The sequence below is a fragment of the Eublepharis macularius genome, chromosome 5 (assembly GCF_028583425.1).
Source record: "Eublepharis macularius isolate TG4126 chromosome 5, MPM_Emac_v1.0, whole genome shotgun sequence".
Taxonomy (NCBI): domain Eukaryota; kingdom Metazoa; phylum Chordata; class Lepidosauria; order Squamata; family Eublepharidae; genus Eublepharis; species Eublepharis macularius.
The window spans coordinates 82596175-82624011 of record NC_072794.1 but is presented as its reverse complement, the minus strand read 5'-3'; the positions used below and the strand labels follow the sequence as shown (position 1 = coordinate 82624011).

At 41.1% G+C, this 27837-nt stretch overlaps 1 protein-coding gene across 1 annotated transcript in view; it reads right to left on the bottom strand.

Annotated features, from left to right (window-relative positions):
* Positions 1-27837, bottom strand: part of PLPP3 (phospholipid phosphatase 3) — a 110324-nt gene that overhangs the window by 18982 nt on the left and 63505 nt on the right. Inside the window, exons 3-4 of the mRNA XM_054979744.1 lie at positions 10988-11271; positions 9305-9362 (exon numbers count right to left, since the gene is read on the bottom strand). Coding sequence (XP_054835719.1) covers positions 9305-9362; positions 10988-11271 — 342 coding nt within the window. The remainder of the gene's footprint in view (positions 1-9304; positions 9363-10987; positions 11272-27837) is intronic.

Here is a 27837-nt window from a genome sequence, read left to right as displayed (position 1 = left end):
CAATCTGGCCATGATTAGAGGGCTTCCATGATGTCAATGGGAACAAACAGGCTTTGTTTATCCAGGGACCCTAAACAAATTCATGCTTATTCAGTGAGTTATAGAGGAGGAGGAGGAGGAGAAAACTAATAGTAACAGTCTACATTTATATTCTTACGAAGTTTTTTTTAATGCTTTGCAGGAAGCACCTTTCCATTTCCAGTTAGTGGCTCAAACTGGATTAATAAATCTGGCCATCACCATTAGTCCAGGAGTTTGCATGATGTAGTGACTCAGAAAATGAGCTCTGATCCCGGAGGTCCTTGGATCTAATTTTGCCTTTATTATGTTCTCAGTAGGTGGTCTCAGGCAAGCTACTCTTTCATCCTGAGCTTCCCATCAGTAATCAGAAGATAATAATAGTAACCTACCTTAAAGGACAGTTATAAGTAGGATTACTAACCTCCCGGGGGCCTGGAGTTCTCCAGGAATTACAGCTCATCTCCTGCCTACAAAGATCAGTTCTCTTCAAGAAAATGGCAGCTTTGGAAAGCAACTTTATGGCATCACATTCCTTCTGAACTCCATCCCCTTCCCAAATTACACCCTACCCAAACCCTGCACCCAGTCTCCAGGAATTTCCCAAACCAGAGTTGGCAACCCTAATTATAAGGATTTCAGGAAGACAATGCACATGAAGTACTTTGAATACTAAGAGCACCATGCAGTTGTTAAGTATTATTACTGGCATAATTTTCTAGCCCATTTACTATCCACTTACTATTCACATATCCAATAGGATTAGCGAATATATACATTTATGAAGAGTAATTCTTGTCCGGTTGCTTGTAAACATTTTTAGTCGCTTCGCGAAGGTGCTCTTGGAGAATTTTGTACTACTTGGAATGCTTTAAATAAATATGGAAGGGCTGTTGAAATAATACTGGACAGTCAGTTGTGGAAGGAGATGTGGGTCAACTAATCTTCTTAGCCCATAAAGCCACTACAAGGCAATATTTATGTTGTGTGATAGCAACTGTATCAAGTTTAACAACAATTGCAAGTAGCCATGTAGGTCCATGAGCAAACATCCAAATGCAACAGTTGCATAATACCTTTTATTAGAAACAACTACAATCATGAACAAGCTCTTGAATTCCCCAACTTTGATTCTGTTGAGATGTTCAAGAAAAATAAAAGGGGAGGGAGATATTTTTTTTTAAAAATCATGGAATTGTGGAAAAGAACATAAATCTGCAGCTCATTTTCAACATCCTTTGGGGGGAGGTAGGGTTGCCAAGTCCCCTGACTCCCTTGGCAGGAGATCAGGAGCCTGGCACCTACCTGGCAGCATCCCTATTTTTTGTTTTTGCGCATGCACTCCTAGGCTTGTGCAATGACATCACTGCTGGGAAGTGACATCATCAAACGGGTCATAGGGTGGCTTGGGAAAGTGCCCATGCTCACCAGAGGGCTGAATTGGCCTGATGTGGGGCATGATTCAGCCTGAATTGGGCCTGCTATGGGCACAATTCAGCCCAAATTGGGCCACTGTGGGCACGGGAACATGCCACGCTGCCCAGAGGGGTGCCCCAGGAAGTGCGCCTCCCCACCAGCCAGGTAAGTGGAGGTGGGGGGAAGGGTGGGAGTAGGGGATCCTCCACCCCGGGCAGGGGAATGGCACCCCTAATAGGAGGTATTCTATTTAGTTCTAGGTGCAAAAACATTACAGATTGCATCAAGGACTACTGGGAGAGAGAAATAAATAATGCCTGTTCTTTCTTTGAAAATATAAAATAAAGCAGTAATTCAGATTGCTGTGGACATTCAAGGCCCACATCCAAATCTTGGCTTAGCCATTCGACTCAATGGGGTGTGGTTTAACCTGGCAGTAAAAGACTTTGTAGATTAAAAATGATTTTGGAAGTTATTCATACTTTTAAAGGAAGTTGAAGTCATTTCAGATAAATGAGGCCCCGAGTCCAGCCTTGTTAATGTTAGGTGAGTTGAAAAAATATGAAAAAGAAGACAAAAGTCCTTCCCTTTGTTGAGTCTGGCAGTTGGGAATCGTCACTGATGTTTATCTAATGACTAACACATTGGCCACGATCCCATTGAAATATAATCAGATTCTTGCTATTTGCTGTCCCTGGAGTCATGAACACACTGTTCATCTAGCAGTTCGAGTAAAGTATAGTGCAATTCTGGGAACAGAAAACAAACAGAATTTATGATACCACTTCAGGGATTTATTTCGTAACCCCACATGGCAGATCTAAATAAATGTCAGAGAAGTTATAAAAGAAATCAATTTAACATGCCATGAGATTTTGGAGGCAACAGTCTATTTTATCAGATGCATATTTAAATCTCTCTGCAGTTCATGAAGTCATGGATAATAGTTCAGAAGCCATGTGCCCAGTAGTGGTGAAATTCAAAGGTCCCCATTGCAGAGAACATGGAAAACCAGAATCTTCTGATTAGATTCTGAGAATTTCCACCAAGGTGATATAAGGCATAGATGAATTATTTGTCATCTTGCAAGTTCTCCTCACCTCATTTTATTCCTTAAGGAGCATTAAGATATAGAGCAAAAAGTAGAGCTAAGTTTGGCAGAAACCCAGATCTGAAGTTGCAAAAAATAAAGGCTAATCTATTTCCACATAAAAACGGGGGGGGGGGTCAGATAGTTGATTCTGGTGGCCTGTCTTCTTGCAGCATCTCAGAACAGAACCAGAATGTGGGCAAATAGTCCCTTTAAAGTCCGTGAAAGAGAATGACATGGCTAATATGAAATTCATGGAAAAGAAACCTAAAAAAAACTCTCAAAAAGAGAATAGCTTTTCTTCTCTTGAGAAGTTACTTTACAAGCTATAATTTTGATACGGTGTGGTAGTTCCCTGTTGTATACCCACTAATGTAAGGTATGAACAACAACAACATTCAATTTATATACCACTCTTCAGGACAACTTAACACTGAGACGGGCACAAACCAAAATACGAACCAAAGTTTGTGACAAACTGGGCTGGTTCATGGTTCGTGAACCAGCAGTTTGTCAGAGCCCATTTCTGACAGACTGCCACGAACTTTAGGCTGGTTTGTTTGGTTCATTTTTTGGTTCATCACTACAGACAGCCTGGCACCAATTGATCAGTTTTCTAGGCAACAGGGGATGGACTTCCTGCAGACCTTCTGCTGACCTGGAAGTGGCCTTCTGCTGGCCCAAATGTGACCTTCTTCTGACCCGGAAGAAACGATTTGCTGACCTGGATGTGACATTTTCACTAACCAAACGAACTGGTTCATGAACCAGGGCAGGTTCGTGAAAGTTTGTGGTTCATGAAATGCGACAAACCATGAACTGCACAGTTCGGTTTTTTACCGGTTCATGCCCATCTCTACTTAACACCCATTCTGAGCGGTTTACAAAGTGTGTTATTATTATCTCCACAACAATCACCCTGTGAGGTGGGTGGGGCTGAGAGAGCTCTGAAAGAACTGTGACTGACCAAAGGTTACCCAGCTGGCTTCAAGTGGAAGAGTGGGGAATCAGAGTGGTTTGAGAGCCAGTTTGGTGTAGTGGTTAAGAGCACGGGACTCTAATCTGGAGAGCCGGGTTTGATTCCCCACTCCTCCACAAAGCCAGCTGGGTGACCTTGGGCGAGTCACAGTTCTCTTGAGCTCTCTTAGCCCCACCCACCTCACAGGGTGATTGTTGTGGGGTAATAATAACACTTTGTAAACCGCTCTGAGTGGGCATTAAGTTGTCCTGAAGGGCGGTATATAAATCGAATGTTATTATTATTTATTATTATTATTAAATCCAGTTCTCCAGATTAGAGTCCCTAGACTGTTAATCACTACACCAAACTGGCTCCTTCCCTTTAAGCATATTTATGGATTTTCTTGTAAGCACTAAGGAACCATGTGTCATGGAGTACAAAACTACCACAGCTCCTGAAACTTCTTTCCTTCAGAGGTGATGCTGGGGGGAAAAGGGTTTTATATTTTTAAAATGTTAACTAGTACACAACATAGTTCTATAATAAAAACCTGTTTAAAATCTAATGTGTAAAGCAGCTTTGAGGAATGCAGTGCTGAATCTGCAGGAACCCAAAATGTGCAGCCTGGCAAATTTCACTCCCTCCAGGGCTACAGCAGGAGAGGGAGAGACCTTCAGGCACTGACCCCACAGTGAAAGTTTCCTTCACCTGAAGCCAAAGAAGAGGAGGAGAAAATTAGGATCTTGTGGGAGTGTTTGACATTAGTCAGCAGCTCTTCAAGTTGCGCATTTTAACAAAGAAAGCAGCAGAACAGGTTTTTTAATGAAATAATCAGTCAGGCTCACAAAGCCTGGAAGCCACTTCTCTGCATTTTCAGAATCAGCAGTAGCTTAGTTGGTAGTTATTAAGCATATGTACATTTACTGGAATAAAATTTAAAATAAAAGCTATATGCACTGTCCTAGTTTTGCAGAAACATCCTTCTGTTTGAAGATGTCTGCTCTTTTATGAATCCAAAATTAGAAGTGAGTTGTTAAGTCAAAGATAACATGCTTTGAATGTACAGATGCTCCCTACTTCCTTCAGGCTTCCTCCCTACCATCACAGGCAATGACTTCCAAGTTCAAATTCGGAGAACTCTGTAACTCAACCACCAAGTATTTCTAATTTTGCGAAATCACGTTGATTTGTTTTTTCTCATACCATGACATTTTCCTTATCCTCCAATTATATAGGATCTTTCCAACCTTCTGCTTTATTTAAACTACTGAATAGAAATTACCTCTAAAGAGATTCAGGTGGTGGCGGAGGTAGCAGCATTTCATGGCAAATGTGATAGGTTAAAACAAACCAGGATTACCACCTGTCCCCTGTTTGTGGCGGGGGATCCTTCGCTCCCACCTCTACCACCATTTACCTGGCTGGCAGGGGGGAAAGGCAGGGGAATGCACTTCTGGGTGGTGCAACATGTTCCCAAGCTCTACAGTGGGCTGATTTGGGCCCGTTTAGGGACAAATCAGGCCCATTTGGGGCCAAAATCAGCCCACTGTGAAGCACAGGAGCACTCTGGAGCTCTGTACAACAATGTTGTGCTGCCCCAACAGCACTCCTGCACTTTGCAGTGGGTTGATCTGGGCCCCAAACAGGCCTAAATTGGCCCACTGCAGAAAGCAGAAGTACTGCTGGGAGGGCCCTGGAGAGCTCCTGCACTTCACAGCAGACCAATTTAGGCCCCAAATGTGCCCGATTCAGCCCCACTGCACTGTGCGGTAGCATTCCCAGGGACAGCTGAAGGAGAATGCCACGTCTACCACCTCCTGCTGGGAGGGTAAGGGGACCTGGCATGGCAACCCTAAAACAAGCCATTTATTAAAAGAAAAATTAAAGACAGCGCCATTACTATAGCCAGACACACACTCTGTGTAGGAATTCTTGGAACAGAGAGGAGAGAGGAGAGAACAAAAAAGGGAGTTTTAATTTCTTTCATGTTATATATTCGCCCTGTAGTTCCCGGGAAATGTTATTTTAGCATCACTGAAAGGAAATAGTGTAAATGTTTACAGAATAACTTTGAAACATTTAAAGAAAAGTGAGAGAAAAATATGTGGAAATAAATTCATATAGATCCCAAAACAGTCTGAAAGGTTTAGTAATTAAATTACAGAGGCTGCTTCCAGCTTAAGGAGTGGAGGGGAAAAGAGAAGAAAAAACAGCAGGGAGTTGTGTGTTAATCTATCTTTTTTGGACTGCAAAGACAAGGAGCTGTGGTGCAGAAGGTCTTTTCATCAATATATAAAAGTTCATGCTTAATGTTTGTATAAGTTCAGACCTGTTTCCCCCCCACCCTAATTTCAAATCTAAGGTTACAGGAGATACGGGCCCACAAATCTTTTGAAAGTCTTTCTTTTAAAAAAAGCTTTTCCCTAATTACATTTACCACAAATCATTCCCTAAATCTCTCTCTTTCTTTTCCTTCCAAAAAGCTTAGGGGAGTTCCACCCATAATTGCACTGCACTGGGTTCCTTTCACAAGTTCTATCAAGCATGCTTCAAGCAGTTACAGTCAGGAAGCAGTGTGGCATAACAAGCTGAGGAAAGGAAGGGCAGAGCCATTTTTCATTGACAAAGAAAAACAAGACCAGCCTCATAGTTTTGAGTGAAACTACGTGGGCTGGGCAGTCCACCTGCCATACTCCCTAAAATGTTACCCAGAAAGTAATTTTTTAACCTAATGAACCAGATAATTATGATTTTTCTAAATGTATGCAGATACCAGATAAGCAGTCTAACATTATCTCAATTATGTCCTTGGTGAAATGAAATACATGTAGGTAGGTCTACATTCCTCACTTTATGTGCTCTTGCTTTGTCCAGTGAAACTAGGATGAGACCAGATGTGATTTTTTAAGGTGGATAAGATACTGAGTCCTTGCCACCTTCCTATGCTAGCATCCAAATGCCTCTTTGAATGCTATTACTAACAAGGAACTAAAGAGGCCACTTTCTGACATTTTTCTTTTTCTATAGAATTCCATGGCAGTATCCATTTAAAATGGTCCCATTTATGTTGATACAATGATAATTCAATTTTCAAATTTACATATTTTTGGCCCTCTAACTAGGGCTGCCTGTCCCCCAGTGGGGGTGGAGGATCCCCCACTCCCAGCCTCTGGCCTCCACCATCACTCACCTGGCTGGTAGGGGGGCAGGCCTGGGGAATGGGCCCAGGAGTCTTGACTTCCTGGGCCAGTGCACAGTGGGTGCACTCCTGCTGAGAGCGATGACATCACTTCCAGAAGTGATATCATCATGCTTGCTAGGAGTGTGCATGTGAGAAGAAAATTGAGGTACATGCCAGATCTCCCCTCCCACTAGGAAGGTAAGGAGACCCTGCAATCTTACCTTTAACATACATCAATATAGTATGTCATGATTAGACATGGGCACGAACGGGAAAAAAAACCCTAAACACCCTGTTCTTCGTTCGGTGCCATCCACGAACAACGAACAAGGAACATGGACCAACATGAACTGTTCCCGGACATGTTCATTGTTCATTGTTTGTGGGGGCCAGAACCCCCACACCCCAACCTCCACCCCACTTAGCCCCCCCTCCCCTCAAACCCACTTACCTGGCCCTTTAAAGATCCCTTTAAACTATCAGTGGGCAGGCGGCAGGGGAGATTCCCTCCTGCCGCCTGCCAGCTGATAATTTAAAGGGCCCTTTCCTGCCACGTGCAAGGGGCAGGGCCCTTTAAACACCCCACAAACTGACCTTCCCAATGTCCAATGCCCACCAAATTTGCTTGGGACATAGTCCTCACTGTCCTCTGAAGACCCCCCAAGTTTCAGAGAGATTGCACCCTGGGAAAGGCATAATCCATGGGTCTCCCCATTGGCCGTCATTTTCTCTTCACAGTGGCAAAAACGAGACTCTCTGCTGGAAGTACTTTGAAGGGTTAAAGCCAGAAGGAAAGCCAGAAGGAGTTCAGACAGAGTTCAGTCCCTCCTTGCCTCCAGTTGCCAAGGGGATTGATTGCAGCAGGTGCCAGACTATCTGGCTTGCCAAACGGCAACGAACAAGGCTTTTAATGACTACCTATTCGTTTAGGATGGGGCCTCACGAACAGCTTGTTCAAGAACAGCAGATTAGGCTGTTTGTTGTTTTTTTCTGTTCGTAATGCTGTTCGTGCCCATGTCTAGTCATGATACAGGAAGTATTAATGCCTCTCTTCAAGAAATTCTGGTAGAACTGCAAAAACAAATGTTTCTGAGAGGGAAACTCCAAAGTCCATCCATCAGGCAGCATAAATGCTTCTGTGGCACAATATTAAAGGCAATCATGGTCAGAAGCCGAAATAAGATCTTTCCCACAGTCTTGCCTTCATTACTACTCTAATGTGATCAGTGTCTGCTTCTTTTGCCTTGAAGAGTGTCATACACAGTTGGTTACCATAATGTCAGAGTATCCTAAATAACTTCATTTTTGTTTATATATTTATTTACTGCACTTTATAACCCTCCTTTCTCAATGAGATTCAAGCCAGATTACAAAATATAATGTTGACATTGTTCTGCAAAAACCTGGCTAAAAAAACTCACCCTAAGGCCTACTGCAGAATTTATCCAAGCAATTTTGTATTCTGGTACATGATGACGTGGAGAGAGGTTACTCTGAAAGCAGTACTCTACACCATGAACTTGCAGCCATGACTTAGGCTGTGGCTCTCTACCACCCACGTCACATTAACTTTTCAGCACCAGAGTAGGGATAACTGCAAATTTTTCCACCAACACATTTGACTGTCAAACTTACCATGTTCAAATTTGGTGATCAGATGTGAGCTGATCACTTGGTCTGTTCAGTTAGTGCCAAGCAGCTGTGAACAGCAGCTCAACTGGTTTGCATTGTATTTTCCAACAACTGCACCTACATAATGATACTGTGGATTCAAATTGAATGGGGGCCCTTAGCATCACTAAGGACTATTTAGATGAATATTGAAGGGCAGGATTTCATTGAAATAGGGCATTTATTGATTATATGATTTATATGATTTGTGAGTGATCTAATTGTTTATTTAAACAATTGCCTGCTCAGCACAGCAGTTCACCAGCAAGGATGGAGTGGGGAGGGGACTCAACTGGGCCATTTGAGAATGTCCGTGCATGAAAAGCCAGTTGTGCTGTACTGCATGGTTAGTAAGGCATACAGTGAAACAACCTGCTGAACACCAACAAACAGATCAATGAACTATCAGACCAAAAATAAATAAATCAGGTTTCTGTTCACAATCAGCAAACAAGATGTAAACTGAACTGGTGGGTATTCAAGCATCCCTACATCAGAGTAAATGCTCAAATGGATTAATTTGACAGAGTGAACCAACTGTAAGAGAAAACTTTTGGCCACATTAAATCTCATTTACAGAGATTTTAAGATCATAAAGCTTCATGTCTCTGGAGATGTGGCAAAAGGTACAATGGCTTTCACAAGTGACTCTTTTGTTCTTCTTAATAAGCATGCTGGAGAACAGGGTTGCACCAAGTATGGAGCAAGGGAAAAAAACCCAGTACATTAGGTCAGTATACTGGAATAACTTTTTCACTGCAGTGCTGGGGGGGAGGGGGGGAGAGTTGTTTCTTGCTTCTTGATAAGCACACAGTGCACAAGTATACAATACACACATCACTACCTTAAAACCTCTCTTAGAAAAGACTAGTTTCACATAACTCTGTAAATGTACCTCTATGCGCATCACGTGCCCTTTGTAAATGCTATACATGATTTGTTACAGGCCAGATAGAATTAAACTTACCACCAAATAAAGCATGGTGTAGAGGGAGAAGGAGGCATGGCCAGAGAAGAAAGATTTCCTGAAAGAAGTAACAAAATAGAGCTGCCATTACACAATGTGAAAGGATGAACAAACACGATTCACCTAATAACATACAGTAATAGAGAGTCATCAAAATGGTACATTCAAATGACTATAAATTCTTCTTTTAAAAATCTCCAAGTCTATTTTTTTTTAGTTTAAAGTCAAAATTAGTTTTAAGTACTAAAGGAAAAAAAGGAGAATAGAATATATGTCTATTTAGAGCAATGTATTTATATTCAGATCAATGTAGTCATTTACTATGCTGCTACTTTGTATTCCTCTAAATAGACAGATTTGAATAATTGGTTTAATTTAATGGGTGTCCCCAAGGGAACTGAAGAGCACTTACATTCCTTCATATAGGTGTATGGCTATTGTTCACTTCTCTGGGCAAAATAAAATCATTGCACTTGGACACACTTTTGTGGAGAAGATAATCCTTGGTGTGGCTCAGTTCTAATTGATGGAATGTTCAGGCAGTTACAAGTTCTCCCTCCACACTTATCTCACATGCCATAATGATTGGCATTTAAATAAAATTCTGGAGTAATTTCATGTGGCCCAGATTGTCATTATCAATAAATTTCCTCTAATGAAAAGCACATCCATTAGAAGAACAGCGCTTTCCTGCCTTTCCCTCCTGCTACAAGCTACTAATCACCCTGGAATGCTGCTTCTGGGAGAAAGGGGACCCATAGGAACAGCTTGGGAGGAAAGAGTGAGAGGAAATTTGAGGAAATTGTCAGTATTCAATCATTTGATTTTAATACTGAAAAAAGTAAATCACCTTCCAGTTTAGTTTTATTTCTATATTGAGCAACAGTTGCTTACTTAAACCATAACATTGGTTCTTAAAGAGTTTTGAATATTCAAATAATTTCACATTCACATTCTTGTAATTATAACTATGCAGTGTAAGATAGGTCAGTGCTATCATCTCCACTTCATAGACAGTTCATCATAGCAGATGTGAGAATCAAATTGAAGACCCAGTTTGGTGTAGTGGTGAAGAGCGGCAGGACTTTAATCTGGAGAACTGGGTTTGATACCCCACTCCCCTTGAAGCCAGCCAGGTGACTTTTGGTCAGTTCTTTGGAGCTCTCTCAGCCACACCCACCTCACAAGGTGATTGTCATGAGGATAATAATAACACACTTTGTGAACCCCTCTAAGTAGGCATTAAGTTGTTCTGAAAGGTGGTGTATAAATAAAATGTTATTATTCCTGAGTCATAAATTAATCTTCCAGCCACTATGCTACACCAGTTCTCAGAGCAGTAAATGTACATAACAAATGTACATAACAAATGTTACGTACATTTACTATAAATGGAAGTAAATGAACATAACAAATGTTCCTCATATACTGTGGCATTCCACAAGATATTATTTTAGAGAAGGAAAAATGAATTTTTCAGATATAAAAAAAATGCTACCACCAATTTATCCAACTTCTTTGTATGTCCATATATGACCCCAAATTATTAAGATTCCTCTTTTTCAACACATTAATGATCCAGCTATTTTTAACTGACCCTCTAAGATCATACAGGCAAATGGAGATGTTCTTTTGGCTTAAATCACACAATTCTGTTTCAATTGAAAGGCAAATTCTTCTTACCTGGCTTCCTGGACTTTGCTTTCATCTTCATTAAGGCACCGATAAACTTCGATATAACCTTTCGAACAGTCAGTTAATGAAATATTTGGATTGCAAACTGCCAGGAAATTGGGTCTTAAGCGTCCAACAGAAACTTTTGCAATATCTGTGAAAGACTGGCTGATGGCACAACCAAAAGCAAAGCAACCAACTTGTTTATATAAAGCTGCCACATATGGGTTCTGGATGAATGATCGAGACTTCTCCTTCAAGCAGTGGATCCGATAAAACTCTCCTATTATGATCTGCAAAAACACAGATTCATTATTTTAAATAAATAATTATTGGGAAAAAAAACACCTCATTTTCTATGACTAGGCCACATGACAGTACAGCTTCATCACAGGAGATAGTAACAGCATATTTGAAAATAAATATTGTATAAGCTTTATTTTTCAGAAAAACCTGTTCTACCCTTAAAATTGCTGAAATCTCTGTGCCAATTGTTTTCACTCTTCCATTGGGGGACATACCATGGTCTTTTGAGGCTTTCTTTATTTAGTGGCTCTCCAAACAGTGATGGAAAGCTATACATGAAAGGAAAGCTTTCATGCACACATGATGAGATTATCATTACATTAAAATATTTTCATTGGTCATTTTAATTGCAATAGACAGATGGGCACATGTCTGAATGATCTTTATATATGTCTTAGTTGTTGTTTTAAAGTAATGCCTAAGTAATGATGCACAAGAAGAACTCCATGTAATATTGTAAGGATGCAGGATCACAGGGCACTTTTAAAACTTGTCACATCTCCTCTCAACCTTTTGGAGGTTTAGCTTCAGAGATCTTCTCAGTATGGGTTCTGAAGAAGGGAGCTCTGAATCTTGAAGGCCTACACTCTGAAAATCTTGTTGGTCTCTAAGGTGCTACTCAAAGCTCAGTGTATGTGTATGCATTTTAGTTTCTTAGGGAATTAGAAGGCTGTGCCCAGACCAACATACCATGCTGCTGTGTTACAGGAACTAGCTGAGAGGTGAGATAGAGAATCAATCTTTCTCTCGCGTGTGCCTTTTGAACACAATCTTACTTCACTATATGGGCACTATTAATTATGCAACACTTCCTGCCTCCTGCAGTTGTTTATAACTAACTACTGTCTCCCCTCATGCATATTATTCTTCACATCCATTCATTCCTCATATTTGTATCCCACCTTTCCTTCAAGGAGCTTTAGATGGTACACCTGAATGAGACTGTCCTATTTTCTCAGAGCAAGCCAATAAAATAAATTAGACTGAGAAGAGTGACTGGTCCAAGGTCATCCAGTGAGTTGCATGGCCTGAGTGTGGATTCAAACCCTAGTTTCCATTCAAACATTACATTACACTGACTCTCAAATAATAGGTACTTTTGTTATGGGCACTCATGGTCCATTCCATCCATTGGCTCAAGTTCCCAAATCTGCTGTAGTTTATCAAGTCTAATGTTTGTGTGAAATATATTATGTTACAACAAATATTCAGAGTATACTTGAAATAAGAATCCACATGACACTTGTCGGGCCCTGACTACTCCTCTAAGATTGAGTACACATGAAGAGGAAAAGTGCTTATTAGAACACAGACAGCCAACATTTTCAAACCAGTTTATTCATTCCAAAATTACTAGATTATAAGTGTAACTTGGTACATAGTATTAGAAGGCATTGGGGGAACCTCTTGTATATGCTGTAAAATGAAAATTATCTCTTATTCTTAACCTTAGCTTACAGCAACGATGACAAATCATTAGAAAACTGGTATAGCTGCTTTCCTTTGGTGATCCTATCTACTGCCTATTACCTAGAAATTGAAACAAAACAATCACATCTAAAAGATCTGGGTATATTGTGTCCATCATATTATTCACTGGCTGATTCTTCTTCAGTAAAATACAAGATTCAGGAACAGTAGTGATTCCCCAAGTGTAACAGTTGTTAAGCCTACAAAGTAGGCCAAACTTGATGAACAGAGTTATGAAAATGCTAGTGTTGTAGCCAAACCTCAATGAAGCACAACCAACTCACTTGCCTATTTATGAAAGGAAGGAGTCACCACAGAGGGACCTTCTGCCTTGATATTCAAAAAGGTCTTGCAAAAATACTCCATGTGGTAAGATCATATTACCACATCTTGAAATATTCTTGGTATTTTATGGTTTTATAAATAATACTAAAGGGCAAAACAATGATAAAGCCATCTCCAATAGCTAAGGAAGCTGTTGACTAGAATGTTTATTCCTTTTTCTGGCAAGTTCTATATAATGTATTTCATTTTCATCATTTCTATGTGTGTGAAAGTGAAGTCAGATCCCTTTTATTCCCCTGTAAAGTGCCCAGACTCAGATGAAGCTATATGAATAGTAAATAAGATAGTTAATAACATGCAAGTTATAAAACAGCCTTCATGACACGGACAATATCCATATACAAAAAACAATGACATTTAGAAATGAAAGTTTCTGTTTTAGGTTTTAAATTACTTGTTTACCAAAGGACAGCATGGTTTGCTTAACAACAGAGTCAAGGATTGTATCAAGGTGTATTTGTTTTTAAAACCTCATTGGGTACTACACTGTTGTAATCATTTACCTCTTGGAGAATCTGGGCAGGGAATGGTTATATAATAGCATAATATTCAATTATATGTGGATCCATCCATTGTCTCCTAATATAATTACTTTTAATGCAGCTTTTTTACATACCAAGTTCTGTACATTTCTGCATTCCATTTCTGTAAAACACTGGGTTTAAAATGAAGTCTAGCAGACTAGTGTTCTTCAAACTGGAGGGACAGAGGATATCAATACTCAATGGTGGGTCAAACCAATTTTGCATGCCTTAAGGGGAATCAAACTCTTTTGGTTCGGACTCCACTGGGAAGACAGGGATCACAAATTCCTGACTGCTATAGAGTCAGTTATCACAGAAGGGAGATCAAGGGACAAAGAAGGGGAGAAAAATAGAGTAAGTATGAAAGAGTGCTTTATAGAGCCATAATTTTATGAATTTTGAGAAACATACTTACATCATGTACTTCTGAATTGCTAGTCCTACAATGCAGCATGTTTTTGCTGCACCCAATAACCCTTGTCCCATATTATTTCTTGTGTGTCACATTTAAAAGGATTATTTTTAGACTTGACAGTAATGCTGTCGATCATCATTATGAACGTGGTTGTCTGGTTTCTTATAATCCCAGGTCTTAAAAGGCAGTTTAATGAAATTCAGGCTGTGAAATCAACTCTAAATGTCACACTTCTCTGAAAGAGGCAAAAGGCTTAGATTGTTCTTTTTTGCGTTACCCAGCTACATTTTTGAGCTCCACTTTACAATTTTAGGATTTAATTCATTATTTCATTGTTTTTATATATAAGTAATAAAAACAGGTTACCTCTCCCACCCTTTCCAGCCCACCCCTGTTTTGTTCTGGTCAGTAGCAATGTGATATATATATTTAATCGTCAGGAAAATTCCTTCATGTAACTCCACTTCTTAAACAACCAGTAATATTACTCTCACCATGGCAACATGCCAAATGCATGAACAAGCAAGTATATCCTCCCTTACTTATTCTTTTATGCTCTATAAGAACTCTGAATACCAATAAACTGGTGAAAAAAGACTTCAAAATGAAACTATGCCATTAAGTACTTTCTAATTCCATATTTAAGTTAAATGGGAAACATTATTTCTAAAATAGTATCTTAAAAGAGAGGATAAACTAGAACACTGGAAGGAAACACTAACACGGTCTCAAAATCAAAAAGAGTCCAGTAGCACCTTTAAGACTAACCAATTTTATTTTAGCATAAGCTTTCGAGAATCAAGTTCTCTTCATCAGATGCCTGACACGGTCTGTGGGACTTCCCCCCCCCCCCAATCTTTTTCCCCAGCTAAAAAGAGACTATAATGAACGTGCAGAGACAGGGTTTACTTTTGTGTTCCAAAAGTGGAATTGTTTTTACAGTTGGGACCCTTGTGCCCATATGAATCTACTTGACAACTTTAATTAGTGGGGTGGGGGAGCTGCACTACAATTTCATTTGGGTGCTCATTAGAGATAAGGTGTTTTTGGACGTGGTGGCTCAGATATGGAATGCCTTCCCTAGTCTGTTGAGTGTTATGTACTATGTAGAAACATTTCTGTTTGTTCAGCATTTGGTTTTTTCTCCTCTCTAGTCTTTTTGTTAATATTTTGTACTATTTTTAAAGGAGGGTGAACCAAGGAAGGTGGGCAAATATCTCTTATGGATGTTTCAAAACAGGAGTATTCTGCTTCTGGTCAGAAGCTGATCTCCATGGCCTATTGGAGTTTGAGCATGTATGTGTCCTTGTGACTATATGATACAAGTTGCTAACAATATGCAATGTTCCTGTCAAAGACATTAAAATAGTATGTAGTTATATTGTATATATTGTATTGTGGTGGTGGAACAGCTGCAGGGCTTCTTGAAAGATGTCTCAGCCCTAGACCCCTTCCAGTCCGGGTTCCGTCCAGGACATGGGGCGGAGACGTTGCTGGTTGCCCTCTCAGACAATCTTCGTAGACATCTGGATTGAGGCGGCTTGGCGGTGCTGATATTATTGGATCTGTTGACATTTGATACAGTCAATTACGATCTTCTGACTCACCGCCTTGCCAATGTGGGGATACGAGGGACTGCCTTACAGTGGCTTGTCTCTTTTATCCATGGTCAGGGACAGAGGGTGGCGCTTGGGGAGAAATTGTCATCCCGCCACCCTTTGGTGTGCGGGGTCCCACAGGGAGCAATACTCTCCCCATTATTGTTTAACATCTATATGTGCCCCCTTGCCCAGTTGATGCGAAGTTTTGGACTTGGGTGTCATCAATATGCAGATGACACCCAGTTGCACCTGATGATGGATGGATGGCCCAGCTCAGCCCCAGATGTCCTGGAACATGCTTTTGCAGCTGTGACTGGTTGGTTGAAGCAAAGTCAGCTGAAACTGAACCCGATGAAGACGGAGGCCCTGTACTTGAGCCACAGGGGATTAGGTTTGGGACTCCGGCTCTCAGCCCTTGATGGGGCACCGTTAGTGCCAGTTCTGAGGGTTAAGAGCCTGGGGGTGATCTTGGATGCCTCCCTGAAAATGGAGGCACAGGTCACAGCGGTTGTCAGGTCCTCTTTTTTCCATCTGCGGCAGACCAGGCAACTTGTCCCTTACCTGTCAACCCATGACTTAACTACAGTGATCCAAGCAACGGTCATCTCTAGGCTAGATTACTGTAACTCGCTCTACGCGGGACTGCCCTTGAGCCTGACCCAGAGATTACAGCTGGTACAAAATGCAACGGCGCGTATTATTATGAGAGTGCCAAATAAAGTGCATATAACACTGTTCTTACGCGAGCTGCATTGGTTGCCAGTGGAGTACTGGATCAGATTCAAGGTTCTGGTATTAACCTATAAGGCCCTGTGCAGACTGGGACTAGCGTATCTACGGGACTGTCTCTCCCCATATATTCCCCAGAGGACACTCCAATCAGGGGACAAACAGCTGTTGGTGGTCCCCGGCCCCAAGGAGGCCAGCCTAGCTTCGACTAGAGCCAGGGCCTTTTCAGTCCTGGCTCCCACCTGGTGGAACACTCTGTCTGCTGAAATCAGGGCCCGGCAGGACCTACTATCTTTTTGCCGGGCCTGCAAGACAGAGTTGTTCTGCCAGGCATATGGCTGAGACTGGGACTCTGCCGGCCTGGAAAAAAGGGGTGTATAAATCTTAACCCTCCCTGTGAAGGCTGTCCACCATCCTGTTTTAAATGTGTTGTTTTTAATGAACATGAATTTTTAATTGTATATGTTGTTATCCACCCTGAGCCCACTTGCGGGGAGGGCGGAATACAAATTTGAAATAAAAATAAATATATAAATATATCTTGTTTGGGAATTCTACATATCCTGTTTGGGGTGATGCAAAGGAAGACCTAGAGAACCTGAGCCATTCAAGAGAGCAATGAGTTCTTCTTTAGGTGCAATTCATAGCAGGTAATCGAAAGTTCAGTGGTAAGACAGCAAATGCCAGAGATCATATGATGTCTGGCAGAAAAAGATGTGTATCAGTCTAGTTAGGTTTCCTAATGTTGGAAAGCTGGATTCAGAAAGGCAAAACTAGAAACAGAATAGATTTTTGAAGGTTTCAGAAAAGGTTGTGGAAATCAAGTGATGAGCTGAGCTGTGGAAATTGATTAATGGAACAGACAAATCTTTACCTGAATACTTTAAGGTATGTTAGAGAATCTAGGAATTGTGGAGTTGACAGATTTTTGATTGGGCCAACAGATAGAATGTAGATGCTGTTTGGCACTAAAGAGCTGCTACCACAAAGGAAATTAATATGAAGATCTCTGAGGCTAGACCAATTTAGGAGGTAACCTTTTCCAGAATTACATATACATTGTGAATAGTACAAATGCTGCACAGCTGATGGTATATCTAACTGCTGGACTATCTTCAAATGCATTCAGTGACTCTATATTTGTATCTAAGAAGGAAGCAAACATCTGAATCACTCTCTCTCTCTCTTGCATTGACAGCATTTGGATAATTTACCTCTAATATATATCTACAGGCCTCTATGCCTCTAATATATATCTACAGGCAAGGCTTCTCCTCTAAAAGGGAAGCCATCAGTCTCTTTTCTATATTACTAATTTATGGAATGGTGTAAAAGGTAAAGGTAGTCCCCCGTACAAGCTCAGAGTTATTACTGACCCAAAGGGGTGGGGGGGACATCGCCTCATGGTGTTTTCATAAATCCCCTGTGGCCCTTATGAACACTTCTGCATTTCTGCCACATGCATACAGATAAAGATGGCCTTGGAAGTACCCCATTCAAAGGACAAATAAGTACAGGTAAAGTGTACAAATGTCAACTGCCCAAGATGGCATCTGCTTTCTATATGTATCAATATACATGATGAATGTGAAACAACAGCAATAATAATCCTTATTTTAAAGAGGTTGAGATTTTGGCCTAAAACAAGGAAGAAAAGGGGGGGAGACTGGATTAGGGTGAAAATGTAGCAGTAGGGTGCAACATTATATCCTCAGCATTCATAAACATTTGGAGCCTCTTAAAACATAGATGCCTAGCCTAAGATAGGCATGTGAATATTTTAAAAAGGACCGCCCAAGCCTAAGGATTAATATTTTCTGTCACTGCTGGTGGTCCTAGTAATTGCACAGATGTAGCAGACTATAAATTGGAGGCTTCAGCCCCCTACCAGCACACCACTGTGTAGTCATGACCTGTCCTGCTTTCGTTGAAATCATGGCTGGACCCTTAATGAGAAGCTGAAGTAGGATAAACTTGTTCTTTTGGCAGTGCTGTCCTTGATTAAGAAGTGGAGAGGGGGAAAGAAAAAGAAAGAAAGCCCAGGCAACTAATTCAGCACAGATGTACAAGAGCTGAAACTTCATCCTGAATAAATAAGTCTTAAAGATATTAAGCTCCTCTTCTGACTTGTATCTCCAGAAAGCAATATGTACATGGTGCTACAATGTGAACTGCTGGAAATGTTTAAAGAGGAAAAAAACTGGGAAGACACAGAGTGCAAAATGTTTTGGCGTTTAGAAAGCAGAGCTGCAAACCCCCTTTTAACAAATCCTTGAAAAGCCCTTATGTAATTAGTTTGCATTATTTAGTTGCTGCTATTTATTTTTCAGGAAAGCTTCATTTTCAAGTAATTATTTTTCCACTATTTAATCAGATGGGAACACAGAAGATTTAAACTTGACACATATTCCTCCCTATTGGGATTGCATTTATTTTCACTCTTCTAAATACAACTGTTTTCATACTTTTAAAGACGTTACAGCTGTGCTTTAGGTGTGTCTGGGGTGGTGGGTGGTGGGGGTTGGATTGTGGTATACTCCAAACGACAGCTTAAGGAGATAACATATCCTTTCACCTTTAGGTCACTGACTCAAATCCAGACCTAACAGAAAACATGAGGCATTCTGTGCTTGGTACAAACTTGTAGCACCTACAGTCCCATACAATCCCATGAGATGAATACATGTAATTTTTGAATAGCAGTAAAGTGCTTGCAGCCCAGAATCAACAAGCCTCACTAAAGCTTATCCATTTCCTTTCCCATATTGCTGTGCTTCCACCTTATGAAGGTTCTGTAGCAATTCAATATTTCATAGAGCAGAAAACACCAAGTATTAAGTCCTATTTTGATCAATTAAATGAGAACAGGAGGCATGTTTTCTTCTCTGTACATGAACTTCTGATAAAGGAAACAAATATTTACATGTTTCTGGGGTTGCCAGCTCCAGGTTGGGAAATTCCTGGAGATTTGGGGGGGGGTGGAGCCTGGAGAGGGCTGGGTTTGATGAGAGGAGGTACCTCAGTAAGGTATAATGCAATAGAGTTTCCCCTCCAAAGCAGCCATTTTCTCCAGGGGAATTGATCTCTGTGGCAATCTTACACACACAAAACTGAGCAGGGATGAACATGCTAACCTCCAAGTTGGACAGTCAGGAAAAGTTTACATGGCTACTACCATAATTGGAGATAAAGTAACCTCTTGAAGGGTCAGCAGAGCCATATTTTCTAAACTAAATGGAATGCTCTGCACACTAGAAATATTTAGGGGAGGTCTGCAAATCATAGTCCCCTAAGGCTACTGATATCTCAAGGGTCTTATGCATTTATATCCTCCAATGTACTGATAGAGACAAAGGCCATGACCTTTGATGTTTATTTAACAAGAACTTTGTGATTCCTTCAAGCCTCATAAAACATGACCTAGACCTTTCACCATGGACTAGAGACTCCATTGATAACACTATTTAAAATAAAGAGTTAGCAGTGTTAAAATGATTGTCTTCCTTATTATTTCCCAATGCCCCATGCTAGCCATGGGTCTGGAAAAACAAACACTTCAAAAGGAAAAGGGAAAAATAATTTTGTGTGGATTAGGGAAGAATTAATATCTATGCTAAGATAATTCTGGTATTTGGGTTATACTTAAAAAAAAGAAAAAATGTATATGGTGAATAGAAATTAAACTACATAGTAATTTTGTCCATATGTAACAAACAGTTTGAAAACAAGCATCAAGCATTATCTTTCCAGGGGTCCATTAGTTATTTCAAGGAGACTGGTAAATGGAGTAAGAACAAGTTAATATTTTATCTATTAGATGCATTTAGCATTTTAATAGTATAGAAATGGAATTCTAAAGAATTACCCTCTTTGTCAAGGGGTTAATCAAATGAACTCTGTAATGATCTTCAAGAAGAGAGAGAGAGAGAGAGAGAGAGAGAGAGAGAGAGAGGAAATTCAGAATGAAAGTCCTGAGGTAAAAGTTAAAGGTAATTGTAAGAAGGTGCTATGAAGAGGATCATAGAGTGAATTTAAAAAAGGAATGATTTGATAAGGGGTTGCTCTCCTGAGGTAAAAAGTAAGGAGGAGCTGTAAGAAAAACCACAAGCAGTTTAACAGAACAGATAGGTTTGTCAAAAGGGGCTGCCCTTCTGAGGTAAACATTTGTGGTAAAAAAGTACAGAGGAGTTGTAATATAAATCACAAGTAGTTTAACAGAACTGACAGGTTTGGCAAAAGGAGTTGCCCGCCTGAGGTAAATGTTTTGAGGTAAAGTAAGGAGAAGCAGCACAGACCACAGACCCTTTAAAAGAAACAGGGGTTCCAAAAAGATTTGACACTCCCAAGGAAAATCAAAAAGGGTAAAGTGTAAGGAGTTGTCACCAAAATACGACCTAAGAAAATAAAGCCAGCTGCAGAGAAAAAAGGAGGTGCTGATGCAATTATTAGTACTAAGAGCAAAGTTGAAATGGAACAAGAATCTTTAGAAATGCATAAAAGCAGGGAAATAATTGAATTAGCCAGGTTAACAGCTCAAAAAGAAGAAAGGAAGAAAAACAGCGAAACAGAATTTTAATTAGCCAATAGGAAACAAAGAGAGATAGTCCAGCTAAGAGCTCAAATGAAGGAACTCAAAAGAGAAAATGAGTTAGCAAGGGAAGAAAGAGAGTATAGCAGGAAAGAATTTCAGGAACTTGACAAAAGAACCTGGAGAAACTTATGTTCAAACAGCCTGCAAATTAGATACTTTGTTGAAGAAATGGGCTAGAGACAAAACAGAAAGCCACCAGGATACTATTAATTTCATAGTATTGGAGCAGTTGTAAAAACTGTTACCTACTGAATATTGCTAGCTAGTATGAGATAAAAAGTCAGAAACAATAGCTCAAGCTGCTGAGATCATGGATGAATTGTTGTTGATGAGGGGAGAACCAAATTACCATTTTAATTTCAGGACATGCCAGAGTGTGTAACAGTAACACCTGAGAAAGGCATAAATCCTGACTATAGTGAATCTGTGGAAGTGAATGGATCGCAAGTATTACCATGGAGGGATTCAGGTACTGAAGTGAATGGCAGTAAACCCCACTTGGTGAACTCAGAGGAACTAGTGGAAGAGAAAAGCATGATAATTAAAGAGCTAGGAGGTCCTGCTTTCCCAGTACCTGTGGCTAAAGTTAATATACCATCTAAAGACTGGAAAGGACTTTGAAAAGTAGGTGTGCTGGATTAGGTTCCCTGTTCCCATGGTCCTGGATAATGACCTTGCCAATCAAGCAGAAAAGGTGGACGTGAACACTTATCCACAAATAAAAATGCAGCAATCTTCACATCTCCTAGAACAAGAGGTGGATACCCAGAAAAGCTCAGAGAACAATAAAAGCTTTGAGGACTGAATGAAAGAACAGGCTTGTTTGGAGGGGACTAGTGTGATTCCGGGGGAACACAGGGATCCACTGAATTTATAGCTGATGACACATTAAAGTCCATAAAGAAACTAGCTAACACCAGCCCTCCTGACTTGTCACCTGAACAACCTGTGAGATTCATATATTAACAAAGCAGATTATATAGGGAGTCTTTGAAGAAAAGCGGACACACTGCATTTGAACCACATCAGCAATTAGTGGTGCCAAGAAAGTACAGGATGGATTTACTAAGAGTGGCTCATGCCAGTCCATTTGCAGGTCACTTGGGTGTGAACAGAACAAATCACAGGCTGACCCAAAACTTCTGTTGGACAAAATATTGGCCAGAGAGCTTCCTGAAGTGATGTAATTACGCTTTGCAAGGAAGCGTTCCCATGCTTTGAAAGGAGGCCGTTTTAGCCCCAAACAGGCAGATTCTAAAAGAATCCGCCCCCGATTCGGTTTCGTTTTCGCGGCCATGTCGGACGCTCCTCTTCGCAGGTCCGAGAGGAAACGTCCGAGCAGCCTGACCGGGCGGCTGATCTGCAAAGATTAGCCCCCAGGACTCCCAGGGAGGGAGTCAGGGTCCGGGACGCTGCGGGAAGAGCCCTCTGGCAAATCGAGGCAGGGGGTAAATTGCCCGTTTGTCCCCATGGAGGCCGGCAGACGTGCGCGGCACCTTGCGTGCTGCCGGGCCACAGAAAACGGCAAAGAACAGGACTAGGCGGAAGCCTGTAAGTAAGTGAATCCCTTCTGTTATTACAAGCGTATGCGAAGGAGTGGTGGGATCTGAAGTTAAGAAGACTCGGATTTCTTCCCCCTCGCTGAGTTTCAGAAGGTTGGCGGTCCCCCCCCTTAAAATGGCAGCGAAAAAGCAGAGTCCCGCTTTGGGCAAGTCAATTTCGGCTGCCCTGCAGGGAAAAGCGGAGTCGCTCGAGGAATTGGTGAAAAGGTCGGTCATCGAAGCCGTAAAACCCTTTGTTGACAAGCTGAATGAAACAGATCAAAGGGTGGGCTTAATTGAGAGAGATGTGAAAGCCATTAAGGAAGCAGTGGGGGGGCAGAGAAGTCTGCTTGGGAAAATGCGTCACTCATGAGAGCAACAAACAAGGAGCTAAAGCTGGTGGAAAACCAGCTGATCGGGCTGCAAGTGGAACGAACACAGACTGTTTTGCGTCTCCAGAATGTTAAAGAGGAGGAAAACGAGGATCTAAGGGAGCTTGCCTCGGAATTATTGGCGTCACCCGCGAGGGCAACTAAGGAAGAGGTAAAAAGCACCATTTTGGAAGTCCGTCGGGCTTCTTCAAAATATGCAATGAAGCAGCAGCTGCCTCACAAGATTTTTATTGAGTTTTCATCTAGGAAGGTCCGAGACACTATCCTATTTAACTCATATAATGCGGACTTGGACTTTCTGGGAAATAAAGTCAAGATACTGAAGGACGTTCCATTTCTAGTTCGGAAAAGAAGATTTAAGTACAAAAAGCTCACAGCTCTCCTGAGGGAACGAGGGATAAAGTATAAATGGCTATTTCCAGAAGGAATTTGGTTTAATTATAAAGATCAAGCCTACAAGATAAACTCAGAGGATCAGCTAAGGGATTTTGTGGACAAAAATCAAGAATTCGGGCAAGATACCATGCAAAATGAAGAAGACTCGAAGCCTGAAGGGAGGGGGGAGGCAGTGAGCGCAGTGGCTGTAGCTGCTCAGAGAGAACTGCGTCCGAGGCCCAGGGGGCGGGGGAGAAGAAAATTTAATATGGGTTGTATTTTGTATTTTGCAAGGTCAACCACTCCATCATTACTTTATGAAGGCTTAAATTTTTAACTATGGCAGTATGAAGGGAAAACATTGTAGTGTAGTGTTTATTGTTTGTATGTAACCTCCCCCCCTTTTCCAGCCCTCCTTCCCCTTTTCTTTCTTCTTTCCCTTTTCCCCTTTCCTAGTACTTTTGTAGTTTTTTTTGTAGGTTTTTGTTTTAGATATTAAAAATAAAAAAAAAATTCAAAAAAAAAACTAAAAGAATCCACCCCATGTGAAGTGCGGGAACACTCCAGTATGAAGCGTAATGATATCACTTCAAGAAGTGATGATCATCCCACCAGTGAGCACTTGATCATCCCTCCAGTGATCATCACATGTGCACTTCAAGAAGTGCACATGTGATGACCATCCCACCAGTGAGTACTAGGTCCCCCTCCCCATTGGGAGGGTCTGGGTACCTGACAACCCTATGCATGCAGTCAATAAATTTGTCTGAAGTAGTTTTGCGGTTTTACAGGGCACCAGAAAACACATTATCCCAAACAATCAATATAACTGCTGAGCAGTATTCTCATTTGTTAATTAATACATTTTACGTTAAATCATATTTCTTTAATTTATAGTTGTAGCCTTTCATGTGTAGTAAGTTTATGTATGTTTACTGTGGTAATAAAAGTAAAAATAAATAAAAAGGAAGAAACTAGAAAGAAATGTGTTTTCCCATATCTTTTTCCACAACATCAAATCTGTTTGTTCACTTCCTTGTTAGTGCTTTGTAACTATCCACAATAAAAATATTCAGTTTCCCCCCATTTTTCTTACCAGGTTGTAGAAGCCACAAAACCAACACAGCAACTTCAGAGTTGCTGGGTTCCGCCCCCCCCCCCTTTCGTTTCTTTTCCTTCCTTCAGGTTTTAATTAGCCTGCCATTTTGTGTTAGAAAATTGATGGATTATATAGTCAGCTGATTATGTTTCCAGTCACATTTCCAGCATTTATACACATCATGGGCTTGCTCCTGATCAGAAGCAGATTCTGCAAGGAGCCAAAATGCCGGTATATTAGGCAGTTACATGAAAATTAGACTCTTTTTTTTTCACTTTAGTTTATGGTTTTTCCATAAAGGGGAAGTTTCCCTGCAGGGCAAAATTCCTTCTTGTTTATAGGTTTATTCATTAGCTTTCACATTTTGAATGAAAAGCAATTGATTATTGGGACTTCTGGTTCATAATGGATATAAGAACCACTTTTTTATCTCTGAAACATAACTACATATAGAGAGGCACGAGAAAGTGTCACCCATGAAAACAACCATGAAAATATTCATTCACCTTTGGACTTGATATGATGCAATGGCTTGGATCCTATTTAGTGTGAGGAAGTACTCACACTAAATTTTCAACAGCTCCACTACTACTGCAATCTACTGTATCTCCTGAAATCTCTTCCCCCCCCCCTCTCCTGGGACTCCAGAAAGAAGATGTCAGTAGTAAGAGGGGAATATCAGTGAAAATCACCCTCCCTCTTTCTCACTGGTAGCATTTGCCAGCGGAAAACATAAGTTAGTTAAATCCCAGCCATTGGCCAACAACCACACAAAATTCTTATTCACAGAGACCCATGTTTCATTATGAATCACTTTCTGCCTTTGTATTTTTTCCCTTAAGCTTTTACCTTCCCACCACATAGTAGTATGACATCAAAGATGCTATAAAGAGCTCGAATCAAAAGTTTATATAGCTAAAAAAAGATGGAAGAGTTTTCTGAAGAGTGTCATAAGAATATAAAGACAAAAATCTTTGCAATCTATATCAAACATTAGCAAATCTCATTATTTCACATCAAAAAGTTTGGGTTGTCACATGCAATTGCTTTATAAAGGTGAAGAGATCTGTGTACAACTAAGCACAATGGCCACTTAAAATGCAACATAGAGTTTTACTTAATTGTTTGTTACACTTCAATCCTATACTTTGTTTTAAGAAGCTCAGAATAGTCTCCCAGTAGTTTCTCCCATATAGAAGCTCAGAATAGTCTCCCAGTAGTTTCCCCCATATAGAAACTACTAACCATGCTGAGATCTGCTTAGTTTGAACAATATATTAATACAATCATGTGCATTCAGACCATTCTTTGGTACCTCCTATTCACTAGACCAACTACATTCTAATGGGTCCTTTATGGAAATAGTGCACCTTTTATTATTTGTGTTGTTAATCAATTGTCTTAAAAAGTGGAAACTCTAGTGCTAAGCACCACAAGCCTGGATCCTATCTACTACCAGTGGAAAGGTTGATCTTTGCTACGTTCCCCTTCCCCCAACAATCGCTTCCAGTCCTGGAATGTAAATTCCATGGGTTGCAGTACTGCATGAATTAATAGACTGAGGATTGCAGTGGGGAGAGGGAATGGGCAAAATAGCTGTTCCTGCCTCTTCTATCAGGGGAGCTCTGGTGATGGAAGAGGTAATAGGGCAATTCCCACCCCCACCCCCTTGCCAAAGAAGTCCCTCAACTAACATCCATGCAGGTCATAGGTGTCTTGGAATCACCTTTCAGAAGGGATAAGAAGGGATGGCAAGAGTGGAGAAGAACACAGCAAAGATCTGAATTCCTTCTTTCTTGGATCAAAACCCTATTTGTTTGCAATTTAACTTTTCACTTTGGAGATTGGGGTAGTCATACAGTTAGAGTCCTTGTCTCTTGTTATAATTAGTAATGTAAACCATCTCTCCTTGTATGCCTTTAAGTTTTTCTTATCATTAACACTCCAGGAGTGATTATCCATGAGTCTCACCTGTTTAACAGTCATCCAGACTTGATCATGTGCTTCAGCACCTTCTCTCCCCCCTCCCCCCCGACTACAAAATTGAAGCGCATAGCAACAACATGGGGCAGGTTCAGCAGATCTCCAGCTACAGTCTCAACTGCAGCATTCATCGTAGACCTAGGATTGTCAACTTCAAGATGAGGGGTTGGAATTCTTCCAGAATTACAGCTGATTTCCAGACTTCAGAGATCAGTTCCTTGGAGAAAATAGCAGTTTGGAAGGGTGGACGCTATGGCATCACATCCCTGCTGAGCTTCCTTCCTTTCGCAAAACCTGCCTTCTCCAGGCTCCACTGCCAAACCTCCAGGAATTTCCCACCCTGCTCAGACATCCCTGGCAACTCTACTCAGCCCTCAACACTGTTGACTCCTACTCCTGTATAGCTAGATTCACAGCAAACACCTGCCAAGATTAGAAAGATCAATGAAACAGACAAGCTCTTTTGCTTAGAGGTAAGAAGGCACATGGTTTAAACTTTTGGGGGTTGAGAAACCCCTTTCAGGAGTTAAAATCTGAATCCCCTTAAAGGATATAGGCATCTGTATGGAGCACAATATACCAGCAAGTTCTCCTGTATGAGTCCTGAGAGAAACAGTCATATAGGAAGGTGACACCCTTATGAACCCTCATCCACCAGCCCTATTTCTGCAGCTGTCTGCACTAAAGCATCTTCTTTGTTTTTTAACATAGTGAAATAGGTGGGGTGGGAATGGAGTGAGTGTGAGAGGGTAGGTTTATAAATATTTGGCAATGCCTTTAGGAAAGATCTGGAGTAGGTGAAATTTTGGTTCCTTTATAGCCTGGTTGGTCTGCAGTAAAACAGCAGGATTTGAGTCTAGTGGCACCTGAGAGACAAGGAAGAAGGGTATCTGAAGACGGGGCAGCTAGCTTGCCACGCGCGCAGGACAGTGAGTGTGTGGCAAGCCAGCCACCCCATCAGTGGAGCAGGTGAATGGTGCAGGCAGACTCCTCGCCCTCCGCTCAGCCGCCCATACTGCTGCCACCAGCTCTGCAACCCACCATGCGCTGAGGCAGCCGGTTTGCTGCATGGCCCTGTTTGATGACGTCACGGTATATGTGTGTGTATGTTTTCCAATTTTGTAATTAGAAGAAGGGAGTGTCAACTCTTGAAAACTTATGCATTGAAAATTTTGTGGGTCTCTAAGGTGTCACTAGACTCAGATTCTCCTGTTTGACTATCCCATGGTTTTTAAACAGAAATGATATGAACATTAGCCATCCAAAAGTGATAGCCGTAGAGGTAAGCTTGGCCATCCCTCCCCCCACCCCAACACTGCTTACCTAGTCGGTTGGGGGTAAAGCAAAGGGAGGGGTAAGAAGCACATGCATGTACTCCTATGCTCCCCCATTTTTGTGCCAAAAAAGATGTCATTTTCTAGGGCAATAAGGGAGTGCAGGAGGTACCCCACTGCCCCCCATCCCCCTGCACCCTGTTTGGGCCCCTGG